Source organism: Oncorhynchus keta, chromosome 24 (genome assembly GCF_023373465.1).
Source record: "Oncorhynchus keta strain PuntledgeMale-10-30-2019 chromosome 24, Oket_V2, whole genome shotgun sequence".
Lineage (NCBI taxonomy): Eukaryota > Metazoa > Chordata > Actinopteri > Salmoniformes > Salmonidae > Oncorhynchus > Oncorhynchus keta.
Genome location: NC_068444.1, coordinates 45,817,912 through 45,841,114, shown reverse-complemented (window position 1 = coordinate 45,841,114; position 23,203 = coordinate 45,817,912). Strand labels below are relative to the sequence as shown.

The 23,203-nt window shown below is 44.1% G+C and overlaps 1 protein-coding gene across 5 annotated transcripts in view; it reads left to right on the top strand.

Moving 5' to 3' along the window:
* The window catches only part of LOC118357613 (retinoic acid receptor alpha-like), a 238,458-nt gene that overhangs the window by 174,145 nt on the left and 41,110 nt on the right, over nucleotides 1-23,203 (top strand). The window contains exon 1 of one of the 5 annotated variants that reach the window (XM_035734902.2): nucleotides 6,666-7,701. The exons of 3 other annotated variants lie outside the window; for them this stretch is intronic. In XM_035734902.2, coding sequence (XP_035590795.1) covers nucleotides 7,527-7,701 — 175 coding nt within the window. In that variant the 5' untranslated portion in view covers nucleotides 6,666-7,526. Of the gene's footprint in view, nucleotides 1-6,665; nucleotides 7,702-23,203 lie in introns of those variants that run through there. One more of the 5 variants, XM_035734905.2, reaches the window with a different exon arrangement.

Below are 23,203 nucleotides of genomic sequence, written 5' to 3'. Positions count from 1 at the left end.
GTTGAGTGTTGTCAGCAGACGGGTCTACTCCCTGTTGAGTGTTGTCAGCAGCCGGGTCTACTCCCTGTTGAGTGTTGTCAGCAGACGGGTCTACTCCCTGTTGAGTGTTGTCGAGCAGACGGGTCTACTCCCTGTTGAGTGTTGTCAGCAGACGGGTCTACTCCCTGTTGAGTGTTGTCGAGCAGACGGGTCTACTCCCTGTTGAGTGTTGTCGAGCAGACGGATCTACTCCCTGTTGAGTGTTGTCGAGCAGACGGGTCTACTCCCTGTTAAGTGTTGTCGAGCAGACTGGTCTACTCCCTGTTAAGTGTTGTCAGCAGACGGGTCTACTCCCTGTTAAGTGTTGTCAGCAGACGGGTCTACTCCCTGTTAAGTGTTGTCGAGCAGACTGGTCTACTCCCTGTTAAGTGTTGTCAGCAGACGGGTCTACTCCCTGTTAAGTGTTGTCGAGCAGACTAGCTGATAGAAAACACTACTTCTCCACTCTTTTACCCAACTTAGCCGTAAAACACTTGACTTTTTGACGAAAGTATGTTGTTGTTTTGTTTGTCTGTCCACTCCGATAAAGAACATATTGTCACAGGAAGGAAGTGGGGTAATACAAATCTGAAAAGTGTGAGAACACAAGCATCAAGGGACAGCTGATTAGATGTTGCTGAATCGTGGCCAACGTTAGCAAAAAAAAAAAAAACGTTATCCTTATCTTGCATGGTTCTATGCCTGTAAGCCAAGATTTTGTGATGGTTTGCCAAATAACTCCTTTTCATTTGACCCTCTCAGCACTATAGCAGTTAGCCCAATGACCTATTGTTTGCTCTAACCTGTAGACCAACAGCTAGCTATCTCCTGTCCTATGGGGGTGAATGGTGAGGGACAACATTTTACTGCTTCTTAACACCCTTGATGGGGCAAGGAGAGAGTGGCTGTAAAAAGAGTTTGACACCCTCACAGTTCAGGCCGCAGTCTTAAAGCACTCTGAATTCCCTCAAATAACCCTTTCTCTCCATCCCCCATCCAATCTCTCCTCCAAATTCGCTCCTTAATCAAGGGCATTGTGTTTACCCTCATATTCTTTTATTATGTTGCACTTACATAACAGTGCCATTTCTGACAGGCAATAATGCTTGAATGGTGCTTTAATCAAGGCCTTTCCATCAGTGGGCTGTTGAGGCTTTAAGTAACCACGCTTTGAAGCCTGAGCCATGCAATAGAGTTTTATATATACACACACACACACAGGTCCAATCTCTGTAGCTTTCTGTGTTGTCAGGAGTGTGGAGCTTTTGAAGCCACTCTCTGTCTCTGGCATATTTGAGTAGGCTGGCTAGCTGGCACCGGCTCCTCCTCCTCCTAGGCTTTGCCTTCACACACGCCTGCTAACTTGTGCCAGAAGCCACTGACCACGTTCACTTAACCTCTAACTAGACGAGCTTGCGTCCTTTGGCTCGGTGTGACAATCCCGACTCTCTCTCTCTCTCACTTCCTAATGTCCAAACGAGCCACTGGTTCCAGAGACCTGTCCTTGAAAGCCAGGGGCCGTGGGCACATATGACTGGGCACCACATGGCAGCGTGCCAGCACCCTCATTCTCCCAGCTAACGCTGATGTAATATCCCCATGCCGAAAGGGAATAAGCACCTCTTTTGATATCATGGGGTCAGACAATGAGTAGGACAGCCCAATGCATCATGGGAGCAGAGGATGTATCAGAGCAATTAGCGATCTGCTACATAGCTGACAAGCAACACAATATAATAATATATGCCATTTAGTAGACGCTTTTATCCGAAGCGACTTAGTCATGCGTGCGTGCATTCTCTCTCGCTCGCTCTCTCCACTCACTCACTCAGCCTGAAAAACGGCACTCATTAAGTCTCCTGGCGCCTGCATAGATTCAGAATGATTCGTTATGTTTTGACGGAACTCTATTTGGCATTGACTTCTGCTTCTTTTCATGTCCCGGCAATGTGACATGTCCTCAGAAGGCCTGAAGAAGAGGGTTGGTTCCTCAAGCTTTCCCATGCCTCCTCTCCATGACGAGAAATGATCTACAATCCAAGTTTTAATGTCACATGCACAAACACAGTGAAATGCCTTTCTTGCTAACTCAAAACCCTACAATGCAATAATCAATAACAATGTAATACTAGAAAAAGAAACCTGAGAAATAAGACATATAAAGAACACAATAAGTAAGCATACTATACAGGGTCAGTTCCAATACCCTATTGACATTGTGCAGGGATACTGGAGTCATGGAGGTAGATATGTATAGGGGTAAGGTGACTAGGCATCAGGATAGAAGATAAACAGAGTAGCAGCAGCTTGTATATGAGTGGTGCGTATGTGTGTAGAGTCCGTATAAATTTATGTGCATGTTATGTGTGAGTGAGCAGATGATGCAGTGTGTGTGAGTGTTTGGGGCCCTGTGAGTGTGCATAGAGACAACAATTGAGAAGAAAAAAAGGTTGAGGATACAAGGTTAACTCAGTCCGTGGAGCTATTTTGTTAGCTATTTATCAGTTGCCATACTTTGATGCACCGGTATTGCTTGCCTTGCGGAAGCAGAGAGAACAGTCTTGGGTGGCTGGAGTCTAACCATTTTCTGGGTCTTCCTTTCACACTACCTGATATGAAGATCTTGGATGGCGGGGAGCTCAGCCCCAGTGATGTACTGGGATGTCCACACCACCCCCTGTAGGGCCATGCGATTGGGGGCAGTGCTGTTGCTATACCAAGCAGTGATGCAGCCAGTCAAAATGCTCTCAATGGGACAGCTGTAGAACTTGTAGAGGATCTGAGGGCCCATGCCAAACCTTTTCAACTTCCCGAGGGGGAAGAGACGCTGTAGTACCTTCTTCACGACTGTGCGCATGTGTTTGGACCATTTTAAGTCTTTGTAGGTCAACCATTCATTATCTGCCACTCTAGCTGTGCCATCACAATGTAGAGGTCAATTAAACACTGCCCAATCTGAGAAATAAACAGGCAGAGTATATCTGTGTTTTCTGACACCATTACTCGTTGAGGCCAATCCTGTGAAGGAATTTCTTCGGTGGTATCTGCCCAGAGCTGGCTCTCTGTGGGCTCATTATCAGTCAAAGTAAACAGTCTGGGCCCTGCATTAGATAAGGGTCACAGTCAGAGGAGCAGGCCACCCCCCTCTGTGGATAATGGCAATAATCCCTCTAACACCTTCTCAGTCAGGCCCACTCATGGCCCCGTGGTTCAGGCGGGGGAGAACGACTGCCCCTCTCATTGAAGCCACGAAGTTCAAGGCTGACCCTGGTACTGCAGGCATTGTTTGCAGGAAACAGGATCCCCCATTATAGCGAATGGGAAGATGGCAATCTTTGTAAAAAAAAACTAACAAATGGCTTCTATTACACAATGTATGTCCTTGAACTGATTATTTTGAAATTGCACACAGAAGAAGTTATAATGATAATTTAGTTGATAATGGCAGCCTGCAGTACCCTGTTCGGCCATCAACTTGACATACTGAATAAGAGGGGTCAGCACTGAGCTAACCTGCAACAGCACATCTTGGAGTAGCTCAAACTGAGCATGTTATGTCTACATAAATCTCCCACATGAGATGCCATCTTAAGACTTCCTTGGCTTCACATCTGATAAATTGTGTACGCGAACAATACATTTGATTTGACATGGACATGAGTGGTGTCACGTGATCAATGGCATTGTCCATTGATTTATATACTGTCATTGGGTTCAGGTGTAGGCCAGACGCTGGGATGTACCAATTAGTGATGCGTGGGTCAGCTGTTTGTTCACCTGCCCACAGTTGCTAATAACCCATCCTCAACGGCCCGAATGTGATAAAGTGAAAATCTGAGGCCCGCACCCGACCCTAACCTGCAAATATAGAAAATTGTACAGTCAGATGGCATAAAGATTTTTGGACAGGGGGTGCGGGATTTATTTTTAAAGCCTGGTTAGGTAGGACTATGTTTCTGCTTATAATTTCCAACATTTTGGTAGGCTATTTGTTATTCAACTAGTCTAATTAGATAGGCCTACATGCTGCTTCTCTTCTGTCATTACGTATTGCCCTAGAAAACTAAATCAACTGTTGCTCACCATAAAATGTCATACATCAATATAATTTATGTTTCAATCTAGTCATTTAGCTTCATCTGTAAAGATTTCTATTTCATCTCGGTTTCTCTCTCGCAGCAAAGACATTTATGGTCCGGGGACTTAATGCAATAACAAAACAATAAATGTAAAGATTTTCCATGCTAAATTTCCAAATGACATCAGTTTGACTGGTTTTAAGGGAATTGAAAGATGTGAAAACGACCCAACATGTTTCTCATAAGATTTCAGTTTCGGCTTGGATTCATATTTTGTGGCTTAAATACTATCAGCTTTTATGATGCTAATAAAGATAGGACCTTTACAGATGGTCCCTAACCAGTCATTCATTCTCTTAAGATGCTGAAAGAAATCGATCCTATTTCTCCACTCCTGTTCCAGAGTCAAAATGTACATTTTGTGTAACGTATTACTGCAAGAAATGCTTAATTCTGCAGGAGTTGATATTATATTAGGCTATGTGAGAGATTATAGACCTGGTCAGTTTCCAGACTTTCAGTTACTATTCCATTTAGGCCATCTGCATTTGGAGCGCGTACAAGTTAGTGCATAAAAAACCTCAATGTTGCCTTTTAGATATGAATTGCACAAGAATTATACATTTATGGATTTGTTTTTATGCATTGTTTTCTTTTTATTTAACCCCCCCCGGTCACCCTAACCACCCTTCATCCACACATTTTGTGACCCTAAACCCGTCCACTCCGTGGGGACTGCGGGTTATAGGTCAACCCGCGCATCATTATTACCAATCATGAGCCCTGGATGGGGAACTGGCTAAAACCTGTACTGTGATATACACAGGTATCAGGCCTGAAACGACATGTCGTGGGAATTCTGAAAGAGCGGGACATCATCTAACATGGGACAGCTTAATCCTGGCACACTTATTTCTTTGTTTGACGAGAAAATCAAAACTATTGTTACTAAACCCTTGCAGAGAAAAACCACATGATCAAAATCATGTCACTTCATTGGTGTGACATCATAGAGGGGGGGGGGGGCAGAGCAAGCTTCAAACAAGAAGCGAAACACACAGTAAGATCAGTGACACAGTTTAATTTTCTGTTTTGATGTTAGGGTTATAAAACTGCATAAATAATGCACTGGTGTACTGGTGTATCAAAATGTAAAGGCAATATTATAATTGTCTTTTTGTCCTGCTTTTACCAGCCATATGTAGCTAAAGTAGGACAACTTGGAGTAGCAAAAGTGGGACAGTCTTATAGGCTTTTCCAATGGAGGAAATGCATCCCGTTTCCATTAGCGACCCCTTGTACAGTACATTTTAGTCAGGGCTCTGGTTCTTGCAGAATTATATCCTGTTTCGAGTAGTGCTTTTATTAGGTCTGTTATTTGAGTGAATTCAGACAAAATGGGTCACGTGTTGCATTTCCATCTTCTGTAACCTATTTTGACATCTGTCCAACATTCTAGCCCAACCAACACATGATACTGTACATTCCTGAAATCCTCAGGTGTTTTCCAATCACACAACATATTCAAGTCGATTATCATTGGGGTACAATTAGTATTATAATATTGGTGTCCCAGTTTATCTAACATGCTGTCCCAGTCTAGCAAATGTGAACTGAAAATATGGTTTTGACTCGACCTACGTATGGGCTAATCTGTCTGAAGAGGTTACAGAAGATGGGCATTTTTTGCTTTTCCAACTTATTCTGAATTCTTCCTATTATATGATAGTTATATTATATAATATATTTATCTCATCATGGTTATAAAGTTTGTATTATCTATTATTTGGGTGGAAATGGAAAGTGTTTCAACATGGTTATAACAATTGAATACAAACTAGTGTTGTGTATTCCTTTAAGGAAGTGGCAACAATGTTGCACCCGCACCAACTTGATGTCGACAACTTCCTTCAACTATTAGAAACAACTTTAAATATATTTGATTGTGGTTGTAAAAAGTGCCCGTTATTGGTTACAGTGCCTGGTTGACTGTGACTCTTAGCCTCTGAGCAGAAAGCAGAAGTAATCTACGCTTGTTCATTGAGCAGCACTTTAGGGAGTGCGATTGTGTAATATCGGGTGTACAAGGTGGGAAACCTTGAATGCTGTCAGGTGAGAAGCGCAGAGGCAAATCCGAGTCAGCATCTAGGTCATTTGGAGGTGAGGCTGCCTGTTTCCTTGAGTTCAAGAAAAGTTCAGCCGAATAGCGTTAGGCGAGTTAGCAGACTGAGAGGGGGAAAAAAACGGAGGGTAGTGAACGATGAGAACACGGAGAAGGAGTCAATTTAGTTGGAAGGACGAGCTCAAATGACGAGGAAGGGTAGACAACTTTTAGTAAAATAGTTATAGGCTCATGGTATAATCAATTATGTTAATGAGCTCGCTGAAAATACATAAGGTTCATTTAAAGAGTTTACTAAACCTAATTATCTTTCAATACGCACTTCTGTAATAGAGAGAGGCAGGCAGAGGCGCCTGCGGGCCCCGTTCCTCTCTCACCAACGCCCCGCTCTGGTTGGGGATGTCTGTGAAGGTTTTCAGAAGAAGGGAGTGTAGGTGGAGCCACATGCCAGCTGCTGTGCCTGGTCACTTTCTGCAGAACATGATAGCCACGCAATTTGTGTGGGAGCGAATTCGGCTCCTCTCGAAATACAAAACAAGAAGAACCGAATGTGTTCTGCGAATCAGGACATTTTAAATGCAAGAAGGACAAGATATGTAGCAAATCGAGTAGTCGTGCATTGGTGTTGCACGGTAGACAAAATAAGTGGATCGGCGGACAGACAGCAGGCTGATTGTCCCGTTTGCGCTCTTGATTTGTGTGGACTATTTTACTTATCCCAGAGGACGAGTTGGAACTAAATACGGAATTTCATTCTGATTGATCAGCACCTGATCTATTTAGCCTATTCTGATGTGGGTGCTGTGTTATTGAAATGGACTTGGACCCCTTGGCGTGATTTCAGGTATTATTGGAGTTTGTAGGGTATATTATCTAGATGTCGATCTAGTTTACTATTTGAGGCAAGGCCATTGAACTGACCCGATGAAGTTATTCCGGTCGGCTTTTCGATTAAACGAATCGTTCGGCGCATTTCAAACCTCACTTTTGACATGACGTTGGCCATTCTTTTGAACGATGTGTTCAAATTGAGTGTGGGTCGATATTCCATACAATTATTTTAGTTTTGTAGCGGATTGACTCTAAACAACTAGTGGACCCGAATCCTCAAGTGTCGTGTCTATGAACGGACGTATTCCCTTTATTTTGAATGTATTGTAGTTTTTACCCTTTTGCACAGTCTACTGGTGGCAAACTGAAAACCACACGTCTGCTGCTCCTATTTTCGTGTGCCCAACTCGTTGCGCGCAGCAGACGTTCTTTCGCTCTCCTCGGACAACACTCGTCCCGCTTTCTCTCTACGTACGATGTATGAGAGTGTGGACGTCGTGGGACTGAATCCCAGCCCGAACCCGTTTTTAATGATGGATTACTACAACCAGAGCAGAGGATGTTTGATCCCAGAGAAAGGACTTGTGCCCGGAGCGCCTCATCACTACAGCACGTCCATCAGAAATCAACACTGGAACGGCTCGAATCACTGTAGGTGGCATTTTCACTGCCTCGTTCATTTCATTTCACTCATTCAAGTTCACACGAAGCCCTTTACGCTCAACTATGCCACGGTGTTTCTGAGCTAAATATTCATGAGATTTGTTCTCTGAAGTGTAGTGAATTATTGCGCTTTCATTCGTAACGGCTGACATTTTATTTCACATATAGCATACTATTAGGCCTATTAAATTCGTTTTAATCAGGTTAATAATCACTCGTTTATATCTCATGTAGCCTATTAAAAGGTAATTGCTGTATTACTTACACCATAACCTTGCATTTAATTGACCCACGTTTGGATTCCAGCCTTAAAAACCCCACGTTCAGCTTTTTTTTGCAATAATGTAAAGGTATCTCTATCGCAATAAAGCCTACAGTAGCCTATAAAGCAGGCAATGTTATCCAAGCCATTGGATTTTGATTAATAACCACGAGGTTTTATCTAGGCATACCAAAGGTAATCATATCAAACTTTCCTGCTGTCGTTATTGAGCGGCAGGTAGCCTAGTGGTTAGGGCGTTGGGCCAGTAACGTTGCTGGATCGAATCCCTGAGCTGATCTGACAAATCTGTTGTTCTGCCACTGAACAAGGCAGTTAACCCACTGTTCCTATGCCGTCATTGACAATAAGAATATGCTCTCAACTGACTTGCCTCGTTAAATAAAGGTTAAATACAATTTTAAAAAAATAGAACTGCAATAAGCTCTTCTAGATACACACCACATTAAAAATTCTTAAATGTTTTTCCATTGGGGATACATATTCATTTGAAGACCTGTAACGGGTAATTATGCAGATCTGTAGTCATTATATGATTATGTATTTGTTTTTGTGTATTAATACACTATTTTGTTTTGGAATTTTGCTCTATTTGTTTTTATTTAACATTTATTTAACTAGGCAAGTCAGTTAAGAACAAATTCTTATTTACAATGAGGTCCTACTAAAAGACAAAAGCCCCCCTGCGGGGATGGAGGCTGGGATTAAAAATAATAAATCAAATAAAAATATTGGATAAAACACACATCACGACAAGAGACAACACGACATAGAGACAGAAGACGACAACAGCATGGCACTAACACAACATGGTAGCAGCACAAAACAGGGTACAAACATTATTGGGCACAGACAAATCAAATGTATTTATATAGCCCTTCGTATATCAGCTTATATCTCAAAGTGCTGTACAGAAACCCAGCCTAAAACCCCAAACAGCAAGCAATGCAGGTGTTGAAGCATGTTGGCTAGGAAAAACTCTCTAGAAAGGCCAAAACCTAGGAAGAAACCTAGAGAGGAACCACGCTATGAGGGGTAGCCAGTCCTCTTCTGGCTGTGCCGGGTGGAGATTATAACAGAACATGGCCAAGATGTTCAAATGTTTATAAATTACCAGCATGGTGAAATAATAGGTCTGGGACAGGTAGCACGTCCGGTGAACAGGTGAGGATTCCATAGCCTCAGGCAGAACAGTTGAAACTGGAGCAGCAGCACGGCCAGGTGGACTGGGGACAGCAAGGAGTCATCATGCCAGGTAGTCCTGAGGCATGGTCCTAGGGCTCAGGTTCTCGGAGAGAGAGAAAGAAAGAGAATTAGAGAGAGCATACTTAAATTCACACAGGACACTGGATAAGACAGGAGAAGTACTCCAGATATAACAAACTGACCCTAGCCCCCCCGACACATAAACTACTGCAGCATAAATACTGGAGGCTGAGACAGGAGGTGTCAGGAGACACTGTGGCCCCATCCGATGATACCCCCGAACAGGGCCAAACAGGAAGGATATAACCCCACCCACTTTGCCAAAGCACAGCCCCCACACTACTAGAGGGATATCTTCAACCACCAACTTACCATCCTGAGACAAGGCCGAGTATAGCCCACAAAAAAGACAAATGTAATTTTTTTGTTGTAAATTGAAATTTGCTCTCGTAAATGTTAGCAACACCTCTGCCTTTGCGGGATGCATGGGGGATATGGTCACTAGTGTCACCAGGAGGTGAGGCCTCATTTAACACAGTAAATTCATCAGGCTTAAGCCATGTTTCAGTCAGGCCAATCACATCAAGATTGTGATCAGTGATTAGTTCATTGACTATAATTGCCTTTGAAGTAAGGGATCTAACATTAAGTAGCCCTATTTTGAGATGAGGTATCACGATCTCTTTCAATAATGGCAGGAATGGAGGAGGTCTTTATCCTAGTGAGATTGTTAAGGCGAACACTGCCATGTTTAGTTTTGCCCAACCCAGGTCGAGGCACAGACACGGTCTCAATGGGGATAGCTGAGCTGACTACACTGACTGTGCTAGTGGCAGACTCCACTAAGCTGGCAGGCTGGCTAACAGCCTGCTGCCTGGCCTGCACCCTATTTTATTGTGGAGCTAGAGGGGTTAGAGCACCTGTCTATGTTGGTAGATAAGATGAGAGCACCCCTCCAGCTAGGATGGAGTCCGTCACTCCTCAGCAGGCCAGGCTTGGTCCTGTTGGTGGTTGAGTCCCAGAAAGAGGGCCAATTATCTACAAATTCTATCTTTTGGGAGGGGCAGAAAACCGTTTTCAACCAGCGATTGAGTTGTGAGACTGCTGTAGAGCTCATCACTCCCCCTAACTGGGAGGGGGCCAGAGACAATTACTCAATGCCGACACATCATTCTAGCTGATTTACACGCTGAAGCGATGTTGCACTTGGTGACCTCTGACTGTTTCATCCTAACATCGTTGGTGCCGACGTGGATAACAATAACTCTATACTCTCTACACTCGCCAGTTTTAGCTTTAGCCAGCACCACCTTCGGATTAGCCTTAACGTCGGTAGCCCTGCCCCATGTTAACAATGTTTGATCGCTGGATGATTCGTTTTAAGTCTAATACTGCGGGTAATGGAGTCACCAATGACTAGGGATTTCAATTTGTCAGAGCTAATGGTGGGAAGCTTCGGCGTCTCACACCCCGTAACGGGAGGAGTAGAGACAAGAGAAGGCTCGGCCTCAGACTCCGACTCGCTCCTTAATGGGGGAAACCTGTTGAAAGTTTCTGTCGGCTGAATGAGCGACACCGGTTGAGCATTCCTACAGCAGTTCCCTCCAGAAACCATGAGAAAATTGTCCGGCTGCGGGGACCGTGTGAGGGGATTTATACTAACGTTACTATCTGTACTTACTGGTGGCACAGACGCTGTTTCATCCTTTCCTACACTGAAATGACCCTTGCCTAACGATTGCGTCTGAAGCTGGGCTTGCAACTCGGCTATCTTCGCCGTAAGGCGATCGTTCTCCTGTATATTATGAGTACAGCGACTGCAATTAGAAGGCATCATGTTAATGTTACTACTTAGCTTCGGCTGTTGGAGGTCCTGACGAACCACGTCCAGATAAAGCGCCCGAAGTGAAAAGTTGAATGGAAAAAAGTTGAGTGAGGGAAAACTAAAAATACAAACGGTAATTAAAAAGTAAAAAACGTAAAGTTGTCAGGTAGCAAAGTAAGGTTGGCAACAAAACGCACAGCAACACGTAAACAAGTCTGCAAGTTGTGACCGGAAATGGCATCAAAAAAAGTCCGAGCAGGTCTAGAGTCTCTCAACAGCACTAAGGGCAAGAAGGTAGAGACAACAATAAATCACACAAAGCAGCCACAACAGTCAGTAAGAGTGTCCACGATTCCATGTCCATGATTCTTTGAAGGAAGAGATTCATAGACTCAATCATGGACACTCTTACTGACAGTTGTGGCTATCCCCATATGTCAAATGGGGATAGTGGCATATTGCTGAACATATAGCATATAAGTCAATAAAAAAAGAAGTGCTTCAATGACCACGTCATCAGAAGTTATTATTTATTCTATAAACAGTGTACAGGTGGAGGAAAATGGTCCCCCCCCTGCTGCACTCACAGAATTGGCTCTAGATTATATCTGGAATAATGGAGATAATTTTATTGTGGCAACAAAGTACCATTCTCTACCTCCGCTGGGGGTAACCTGCTGTGCCACTAGTGACAAAGCACACTGGGACTTTAAGGTAGACGTGGTCTGCTTGTTCATTACTGCTGAGTGACCAAAACAGCCTCTCATATCCTGAGAACGGAGAAAATCCTCAGTAAATCTGGACTATGTAAATGAGAACATGTGTATTTCTCATCAGGGTATTGACAAATGTACCCAGGCCCCAGGGTTTTTCATATGAATATCCGTCCTGCCTGACCTGATTCTGTGTTTACTAAAAGCCATAAGGTTTGGACAGAGATGGGGATTAGACACTGAGAAACATATTGAGAACAACACCAATCACAGACTGAAACTCCTCACATGCTGCTGGTCTTGTTTGGGAGGTTACATCTCTACTAGGGTTAAATCAATACTCCTCGGCAACACAACACAGGCAGCAAAAGCCCTTACTGAGCTGTGGACTCCACCGTTTACACTGTTATTGTATTGGTCCAGTGAGCGGCTCGAGTCGTGGCATTGATTTGAACCATGTGAGCGACTATGCGAAAGGCTAGCTGAGGGGAAAACCAGGAAAAGACCTCTGATCCCAAGCTCTGGCACACATTTGTTGTTCTCAAAGGAGTAGTGGGGAAGAGGTCTGCCTTACTGCCTGGACACGATAAAAAGTTTAGTGCCCAATGGGGGAAACTGAGGGGGGTTGGAGGGAGTCGGAGGGTAGGGAGTCGGTGGGGGTGTACATAATGTCATTTGGTGTCATCACATGGCTTTGGAGGCTTATTGGATCACGGGTTAAAAAAAAATATTTAAAAAACAGCCATAGTAGTACAAGATTTTGTTTCTATTTGCGGGGGGGATATATCTTAACCAAAGAGGGCTAGGATAGTCCAATGTCTGGTGCACCTATCTCCATTATTCATCAGATGACCCTTCAGAAGTCCTCTCAACTCTGAGTACATTGAGTGAAATCGGTCTAAACCTGCCTCTAAGAAACATGATCAGCTGTGCCACTAGTCACCGTATTATATATTGACATGCTCCATGTGAGCGGTGTTATATCACTATCCAGACATGTCAGTGAGTCGCGTTCATCAAAGGGAACAACAACCGCAGTAGTAATCTGTTATTGTGTTGTAGAACGATGCCAGGTCTCATGGACGGGTTCAAGCTGATTTAAATGCACTTGATTCCATTCCTTTCAAGAGGGCTGCTGCCGCCAGAATCCTTACAGCAATTACTGGCTCATGCATGAAGGAATGCGCATGGCCCTTTTCACATGACTGTCACACACTGCACAGGGAGGGGGGTTGGTGGTGGGGTAAGGATGACACATGGTGGGCTCCAGTCACTGCGAGAGGACTCCGGCTTGGACTCCATCTCTGAGGCTGTCGTATGGTTTGTTGGGTTTGCGCGCCGACACCAGCCCATGGAGCAGAGTTTTGACTGACTCTCTTTTTAAATTTTTTTTTTTTTTTATCAAGGCAGAGCTGCCAAATACTGACCTATTGGCTCTAATCGCCTGTATTGGAGGGGGGTTAAGTGCTTGCCTAATCGGACTCGTGGTATTTAAGTGCGGAAGTCCTTTCGGAGTGGGGGGAATTTGGTAGAAAAAACAGATGGTATTTTTGTTTTCCAATGCTAAGGACTGTAATAGCCGGAGCAATTTTGGGCAGGGCGAGTGAAGAGGGAATTAGTTTAAGGGGAAGAGTTCCAGTTTGCTTGAAGTGTAAACCCGTGCGGTTTCTCCTAGGGCTGAGGACTTACAGCGTCATACAGCGTAGCGAGACTGCCCTGTAATTGTTTGTGCTGTTATTACAGCGCATGGAAACTGTGGCTGGTCTGTTTTGACGCTGCGATTGCCAAACGATTGTGGTGTTGGCTTTGCAAATGAGCTATGGATATTGTTTCCGCCCCTGACATACAAGCTGCACCTGGCATTATGCATCAGGGACTTGAAAGAGTTCATAAATAACTTTGCATAAAAAGACATCAGTTCCACTAAACCCCCAAAAAGCTGGTGTTTTGTAACACTGCAATGTGGAGATGCTGAGCATAACAACTGTGGGGAAAATGGTCATCCAACCAGGCTTGTGGTAGAATGGATTCACATTTTGAATCTGATGTTTTATATACTCTGAACGCAACATGTAATGTGTTGGTCCCATATTTCATGAGCTGAAATAAAAGATCCCAGAAATTTTCCATACAGACAAAAAGCTTATTTCTCTCAACTTTTGGGCACTAATTTGTTTACATCCCTGTTAGTGAGCATTTCTCTGCCAAGATAATCCACCCAGCTGACAGGTGTGGCATATCAAGAAGCTTATTAAATAACATGATCATTACACAGGTGCACCTTGTGCTGGGGACAAAAGGCCACTCTAAAATGTGCAGTTTTGTCACACTACACAATGCTACAGATGTCTCAAGTTTTGAGGGAGCATGCAATTGGCATGCTGACTGCAGGAATGTCCACCAGAGCTGTTGCCAGAGTTTAATGTTAATTTCTCTACCATAAGCTGCACCCAATGTCGTTTTAGAGAATCAGGCAGCACATCCAACAGGCCTCACAGCCCCAGACCATGTGTATGGCAAGGTGTGGGAGAGCGGTTTTCTGATGTCAACGTTGTGAACAGAGTGCCCCATGGTGGCGGTGGGGTTATGGTATGGGCAGGCATAAGCTACGGACAACAAACACATGCATTTTATCAACAGCAATTTGAATGCACACAGAGACTGTGACGAGATCCTGAGGCCCATTCATCCACCACAATCACCCCATGTTTCTGCATGGTAATGCACAGCCCCATGTCGCAATGATCTGTACACAATTCCTGGAAGCTGAAAATGTCCCGGTTTTTCCATGGCCTGCATACTCACCAGACATGACACCAATTGAGCATGTTTGGGATGCTCTGGATTGACATGTCTGGCAGTGTGTTCCAGTACCCGCCAATATCCAGCAACTTCGCACAGCCATTGAAAGGAGTGGGACAACATTCCACCGCCCACAATCAACAGCCTGATCAAATCTGTGCGAAGGAGATGTGTGGCGCTGCAAGACGCAAATGGCGGTGACACCAGATACTGACTGGATTTCTGATCCATGCCCCTACTTTATTATTTTCATAGTATCTGTGACCAGCAGATGCACATCTGTATTCCTAGTCATCTGAAATCCATAAATTTGGGCCTAATGAATTGATTTCAATTAACTGATTTCCTCATATGAACTGTAAGTTAGTAAAATGTTGTTTATATTCTCGTTCAGTATATATTAGTTTACTGTAAATCACTGGTCATGTGCTTGGGTTTGTGTTCTTTCACTAGAATACTGCAGGCCTTTTGCTACCCTACCATTTTGAACCACAGCATTTGCCCTTTGTGTCAATGACATGTCCCTATATATTTTCTGCATACTCTTTCATGTCCAGACTCCTCGAGAACCTTTTAGTGCTTTTATGGACAGGGTCTTTTTCCCTTGAGACTGTGTGGACTTGAACCTGATGGGACAGGCGAGATGGATGGACAGGCCTGTGTTGGGCAAGGTCCCCTGTTTTAACAGGGTGAGCAGCAGACACAGTCTCACGTGCGTCCGCCTGCTCCTGTCAGCCCTTCAGACGGTGATTTAGTGGCCCTGCCGGACGGCTGAAAGCCCAGAGCGCAGTGTTCCACAGAACGACGCCCGCTTTCACCTTCAGGTGCACATCAATAACCTGCTTTGTCATCAAGGTATGTTTGTAATGGCGCGGGGTGAAAGGAGTTCAGCGCCGTGCCTGGGAAAGGCCGCGAGGCAGCATTTCACAACCTGCCGTCACTTGCCTTCTCAAATGGCACCCTGTTGTCAACCTTCAAAGCAGCCATCGCTTTAATGCCATATGCATAATTGACCAAATACAGACGCCTCTCTTAGCCAGGTTACCAGCGGCATCCGGGTCACGCGGCGCACTCACTCGTTATTGTTTTTTTAAAAGGAGCTAAATGTGTGTGGTTCATCACCTTCAGTATTGGCACTTGGCACTGCACATGTTTCACGTACACACAAAAAAACAGCGCTGACTTCAAGGGTTTTAATGTCATGTGGGCGGCACAGTAAGAACATCTTTAGACCTCAATCATGAGGGGAATTCAGCATACTTGTGCGGAGATTGTGTTTATGCTCACAATCTCACCCTTGGATCCAACAACAGACTCCGGCTTGTTTGCAGAGAGTTAGCCAGGGGCATTGGTCAGAGTACTGTACGCAAGCTGGGTTTGATGCTAAATCCCCAGCCAAGGGTGGGTTACGCTGCAAAGCCCACTTCGATGAACAAAGCAAAGCGGACCGAATGGATTCAGACAGTGTCATTGATTCATTAGAGCTTAAGGGAGACTAGTAATTGCAGACGTTGTGACTATAGTCCGTAATCTCACTATCGATAATGACGTTCTCCCTCTGTAGACAGACAGACAGACAGACAGACAGACAGACAGACAGACAGACAGACAGACAGACAGACAGACAGACAGACAGACAGACAGACAGACACAGACAGACAGACAGACAGACAGACAGACAGACAGACAGACAGACAGACAGACAGACAGACAGACAGACAGACAGACAGACAGACAGACAGACAGACAGACAGACAGACAGACAGACAGACAGACGATTGCAATGGCTTAGGTTAAGGTGGTTCTACTTTAAAATATTCATAGCCTCTTTATTTAAATCAATTCTGGGTATATGAAGGCAGCCAAGCGTCAGACTGTCAGAAATTGAGCCGGCTTGTTGTAATCACCTCTTTACTTATATCTACAGATGGTTTGTTCGCAATGTGCTCTGCTTGGCTGGTTACACAGCATATTGAGAAGAGCTCCCGGTCCCTCTCTCAATAACTCTCTCCCCACCACCCTCTTCGTGTCTCATCCACACACCCTGATAATAGAACATGTATAAATTCATTGAGGTATCGAACCAAGGACATTAATCACCCCAGATTTCATCAAGCAGGTGTTCTCATTCCCAAAGTTTTTCTCTTTTTCCGCCTGTTCCATGGTTGCATTCTTTCACATGATGCCTAGGTGGTAATCTAGGACCTCTCGGTCTGGAATTATTCGTCTTTAGGCTGTCCTCATTTTTATTCTTATTTGACACTAGTTTCCTGTTCATGTGCTCTCTGTACATGGAGGTATTACAAGGAAAGTCATCATATTTCATCAGAAACTGCATAATTCTCTCCACTTGCAGCAGGGTGAAATACCCCCCACAAACTCTATTCCTTTGACGCAAAGCAAGATGGCCGTCTGGCGTCTGCCAATCGCCATGCCCTCTGGTGCTCCTCTGGAGAGTCTGAATGTTGCTACATCATCACACGGAGAGCCAGCCAACTGTGTACGTCTCAGGTTGTATGTCTCCACACAATGGAATTTAGAGAGTGGGACATCCGTACCAAATGCCGCGAATAGCCCAGAAAATGGGGCAAAGGTTAGCACGCTAAAAATAATGGCAGTGTTCCTGCATCTGCGAGAGAAAGAGTTGCTGCCACCAAAGTGAGTTTTAATCTCTCACCAAAATAGGCACTCAGGAGGAGCTTATAATAAATCTACATTATGGATACTGTATACTGCTCTTACATTTTTTTTTTAATTGAAGGTCATATCATATATCCACAATCTATTTGATTTATTTTCATGAAAGTGTATCCGTCTCATTTTTCTGCACCAGGACCTAGTTTTAATAATAGGGGGCCAACCCGTGCCTGAGCACAAAAAGAAACAAGCCATTGAGTCTCTGTGGCTCAGATGATCTCATTGCGGTTACAGAAGCTGGTTCCTTATTTGCTCTGCCGTCACAATAGTGTTGTCTGTGTTTGTAAAGGCTGTGTCTAGACTTGACAGTTCATGCAGCTTTAGTATTCTGATCATAGAGTTCTGATCATGGAATTCCGAACGCTACACCTACATTTAAATGTCTACTGTGTCTACGGCGTGTCCAGATTCCCTTTTCCCGCGGTATATTCAAATGCCAGTATGCATTCTTCAAATGTTGTTATTAGCATATTTAGCCAATTACAAAACGACATCTGAGGGCAGTAGCTAACTAGCCAGCTAATCTCTGTCGCTAGCTAGCAAGCAACGCTAAAGGGATTGCAAAGGGTTTAGCATAAGTCCAGCAAAAACATTTCTCACATGCTGGGAATGTATTTCCTCCAACGTTATAATGAAAAGTAGGGATGCACGATATATCGGTGAACATATCGGAATTGCCGATTTCACAAAAAATGACATCAGTACTGGCCGATGTCTAGTTTAACGCCCGATGTGCAAAACCGATGTCAAAGCTGACTTGTATACCAATATAACGAATGTACATGACGTAAATACGCCACGTAAAATGTTGCACTATACGTGCAACACCTAACCTAGCCCACAATGTCTGCTGTAAGGATCAAGCAGTCAACAAGTCAAGCAGTTATTTGAAAGAGTAACAACATTTCAGCGAGACAACTCAAAGGCAAAATCCATTAAAGCCACGTTAATAGAATTCATTGCCCTTGACAATTAACCGCTCTCTGTCGTGGGTGATGTTGGCTTTCGCTGACTGGTCGAGCACCGGTTAACACTACCAAGTGCGCTATTTTTCCGATGTTGCCCTACCGGAGTTACACAGTAATAGCATCACTGCTATTAGCTTCATGACATGTATATACTATGAAATGCTATTTGGGTCTTTGCGTGTCAAAAAAGTTTCAGTAGCACTGTCAAAGCTGTACAAAAAAATAAGCAAATAATGGCCATGAACGATGTGTTTACAATACCGCATTGGTAATAAAGCGTTTTTTTGACCGTAACTTCTGAGGTAGCTAGCTTTGCTTGGTACCTAGCTACCACCAATACAACCAGACTGAAAACAATGACCAGTGGAAACTGCAGTCATGTTCATTATTCTTAGCAATGATTCTGGAATCCTTGAGTATTAGCTAGGTTGCCACTTGTCAAGTTGTTCGCCTATTGAAATTGAACTTCAGTTAATGAAAATAAATAGCTAGTCAGCTACTTAACCCTGTTGCCCAAAGCTAACGTTATAAGCAGTTAGCTAGTTTCATCTGGCGAGTGAGGCTTGACCAGACCGGCTTATGTATTGTGAAGCTAGCCATAATAAGGAATAGGCACAATAGTGGAATTTGCGGTTTGCCTTCAAAATTAAAGTATGTCATTGAAAGTGATGCAAATGAATACAAATAGTATAATTATTCCATGCTTTTATTTTGAAGGCTAACCGAAAATTCCACTATTGTGGCTAATCCTTATTGTGGCTAGCTTCACATAGATGGTCCGACCACCATTAATCAGCTAAGAACTGTCTTATAAATTAGTTATTTTAGATGATGACACCAAGGTAGCTATATATACAGTGGGGCAAAAAAGTATTTAGTCAGCCACCAATTGTGCAAGTTCTCCCACTTAAAAAGATGAGGCCTGTAATTTTCATCATAGGTACACTTCAACTATGACAGACAAAATGAGAGAGAAAAATCCAGAAAATCACATTGTAGGATTTTTAATGAATTTATTTTCAAATTATGGTGGAAAATAAGTATTTGGTCAATAACAAAAGTTTATCTCTATACTTTGTGATATACCCTTTGTTGGCAATGACAGTGGTCAAACGTTTTCTGTAAGTCTTAACAAGGTTTTCACACACCTTTGCTGGTATTTTGGCCCATTCCTCCATGCAGATCTCCTCTAGAGCACTGATGTTTTGGGGCTGTTGCTGGGCAACACGGACTTCCAACTCCCTCCAAATATTTTCTATGGGGTTGAGATGTGGAGACTGGCTAGTTCACTCCAGGACCTTGAAATGCTTCTTACGAAGCCACTCCTTCGTTGCACGGGTGGTGTGTTTGGGATCATTGTCATGCTGAAAGACCCAGCCACGTTTCATCTTCAATGCCCTTGCTGATGGAAGGAGGTTTTCACTCAAAATCTCACGATACATGGCCCCATTCATTCTTTCCTTTACACTGATCAGTCGTCCTGGTCCCTTTGCAGAAAACAGCCCCAAAGCATGATGTTTCCACCCCCCATGCTTCACAGTAGGTATGGTGTTCTTTGGATGCAACTCAGCATTCTTTGTCCTCCAAACATGACAAGTTGAGTTTTTACCAAAAAGTTATATTTTGGTTTCATCTGACCTTATGACATTCTCCCAATCTTCTTCTGGATCATCCAAATACTCTCTAGCAAACGTCAGATGGGCCTGGACATGTAGGACTCAAATCAAGTTGTAGAAACATCTCAAGGATGAGTAATGGAAACATGATGCACCTGAGCTCAATTTTGAGTCTCATAGCAAAGGGTCTGAATACCTATGTAAATAAAGTATTTCTGTTTTTTATTTTTAATACATTTTCCGTTTTGTCATTATGGAATATTTGTGTGTAGCTTGATGAATGTTTTATTTACTCCATTTTAGAATAAGGCTGTAAGGTAACAACATGTGGAAAAAGTCAAGGGGTCTGAATAGTTTCTGAAGGCACTGTATATACAGTGCCTTGCGAAAGTATTCGGCCCCCTTGAACTTTGCGACCTTTTGCCACATTTCAGGCTTCAAACATAAAACTGTATTTTTTTGTGAAGAATCAACAACAAGTGGGACACAATCATGAAGTGGAACGACATTTATTGGACATTTCAAACTTTTTTAACAAATCAAAAACTGAAAAATTGGGCGTGCAAATGTATTCAGCCCCTTTACCTTCAGTGCAGCAAACTCTCTCCAGAAGTTCAGTGAGGATTTCTGAATGATCCAATGTTGACCTAAATGACTAATGATGATAAATACAATCCACCTGTGTGTAATCAAGTCTCCGTATAAATGCACCTGCACTGTGATAGTCTCAGAGGTCCGTTAAAAGCGCAGAGAGCATCATGAAGAACAAGTTTTAGATCTTTATGTTTGAAGCCTGAAATGTGGCAAAAGGTCGCAAAGTTCAAGGGGGCCGAATACTTTCGCAAGGCACTGTACCTTCCTTCCATTCCTCCAGCCAAATCACAGGTAGGCTTTTGCAAATATGATCATCTCAGCCATTCTATGCAGTATTGTATTATACATTGTGAAGATAAATGGGAGATGGAGCGATACCCCCGTGGTATCGCGATACTAGGCCTGGTACCAGTATCGTTAGTGAAATGTTGGTATCGTGACAACACTAGTAGTTGTGGAGATATTATGGTAGGTTAGCAGTAATGCTATATAGACAGACCCCATCTCCTGAAGAAGTGTAATTTCTAGGCTAAAGCTCACTGTGTCATAGTCCAGTTTCTGGCTATGGACCTCGATAGGAATAGGGCTACTTCTCATTTCAGACAGACAATGTTCAGTGAAGGAGGAGAAACGGCACCCTGGGGATTTCTAGCCTACAGCCCCCAGTGTTTTGACGTTTCAGACAGACAGATGAAATATCTAAATGACTATGACCGTCCCTTCCTCATTTAGGCCACTTTTCTTTTTTTTTATCCACTGGCTGTTGTCTTAGATCTGGGAGAAAATGGAGATGTGCCGTCTGCACGGTGGGGAGTCCGGTTGTGTTATATCAGGGGGAATTTCTTTGGAACCTGAGGGAAGCTTTTGAGAGTGGGCTAAAAAGGAGGAGGGCAGAGAAAGGAGGCATTTATGTATTTGTTTCATAAGAGAATAGCTTTTGATATGATTCTGTTTTGACTTCTATTTAGCTCTTTTTGCTGTTCCGTGGTAGGCAAACAAAACACCTCGCTGTTTAGCAACACCATCTCCGATGTTCCAATATAACTGAAGTGTTGCCCAATGAGAGTCTCACAAAGTGCTGAAAGTACAGTATATCCATCTGCAAATATTTCCTTTTCTGCTCGTACACACCTGTGTACACACAGTGAGAAATGTTTGTGGACAAATCAAGACCAGAACTGAGAGAGTGCTGTACTGTACAGCGTAACACCGATCATATCAGTAGTTAAGGAAACACTCTTACTACAGCAGTCTACTTTTCCCCTTTTCTCCACCCGAGAATGTGACTAAACGTCGGTGACACCTTGAAACTGTCGTGACCGAGCCACCACACTGCGTAGACTAGTTGCTCTCTGTACTGTAGTGTAGTCCCGCTGTCTCTGAATCCCTGCTGCCTCCACGCAACAGACAGGTCTTTATTCCCTCATACCGTACGTGTGAAACCTTTTTGCACAGGCACGGCTGATGCACAATAGCGACGGATTACTCTGTCAGCACCCTGAGCGGCGAGGTTTCACTTGGAGAAAAGGGGCTGCTGGCATTTTCAAACCCTCATCCCTCTGGAGCAGTCGCACGGTTTAATGTCATTTTTGGCTCCTGGTATTTTGCCCTTTTTCTTCTTTGAACAAAACCAAGAGACTGGGTTGAGAGACCGAGAGGGAGCGAGTGAGGGAGGAAGAGAGTGAGAGCTGAGGCTTTGCTGGAAGGACTCATTATTTGTGGGCTCTATGTTTCGACTGATGGAGACTTGGCCTGGAATCAGTTTTCTGTGAAACCCGCTGGCAAATTGAGTCTGGTACTGAATGACCTATATGGCGTCCTATTTAGCGGCATTACACCGTTGCCAATGTTTATCTTCATCTGCCTTTCCCACCCTCCCCCACCCTCTTCACGTCCTCTCCTGTGACATATGGAGCCAAAGCCCCACACAATCCTAATGACCCAGCAGCGACTCTGTTGATTCTACCCTTTCCACAAAGAGCCCTCCGATTAGGGCAGTTTCCATCAACACCGCTCCACAATTTGGAAACTGCGTCCATGTTGCCCCAAAACGGAGGACGGTACCGGCATACAATAGCTGTGCAGAGTGAAGCGAGAGCCGCTGACTGGCTGCCCACGTGAAGTCATTGAGCCGTCGCCTGTCGCCGAAGGGTGTGTTGCTATGTGTGCCGTCTGCATGGCTGCCTAAATTCTCTCTCGGTGGTGAAATCCTCTGTGTGAATTATGGATTGGGTGTAATGCAGCGATTAGCCCCCCGCCGCAAACGTCTTGGTCCTGCTGCGCTGTTGTCGGTGCGAAGGTGACCAACCAGGTGTCTGCAGCAGAATGCAAGGGACTGGAACACCCTGGGCCACAGATTAAAAAAAAAAAGTTAGGGTAAGACCAGCTCGAAAGCCCCCATAACTGTCCTTCGCACCTCGCCCAACATCCACGGCTAAAACGTGCAGAGGTAGACGGAGGTAAGGAATATAGGCTAGTTCGTCCATTCTCCACTTTTCTCAGAAATCCCAAAGAGAGAAAGAGATGCCACCAAAGTCCAGTAGGTGGCAAGGACTTATCTGTGTTGAAGGCCACTAGGAGTACCTCATCATGTCAAGAGGAACGCTATAACTAACCTCTCCTTTTTGTACAACACAGAGAAAACAAGGCGCACGGAATCATGGTCAGCCGACTGTCTGATAGATGGAGAAGAGGGTTTGGGATTCCCCTGGGAAAAGGCTACCTGTACTCTCCTAGGCACAGCCACACAGAGCCCTCTTTTCAGAAGCCTGATCTACCTGCTGCTTCCC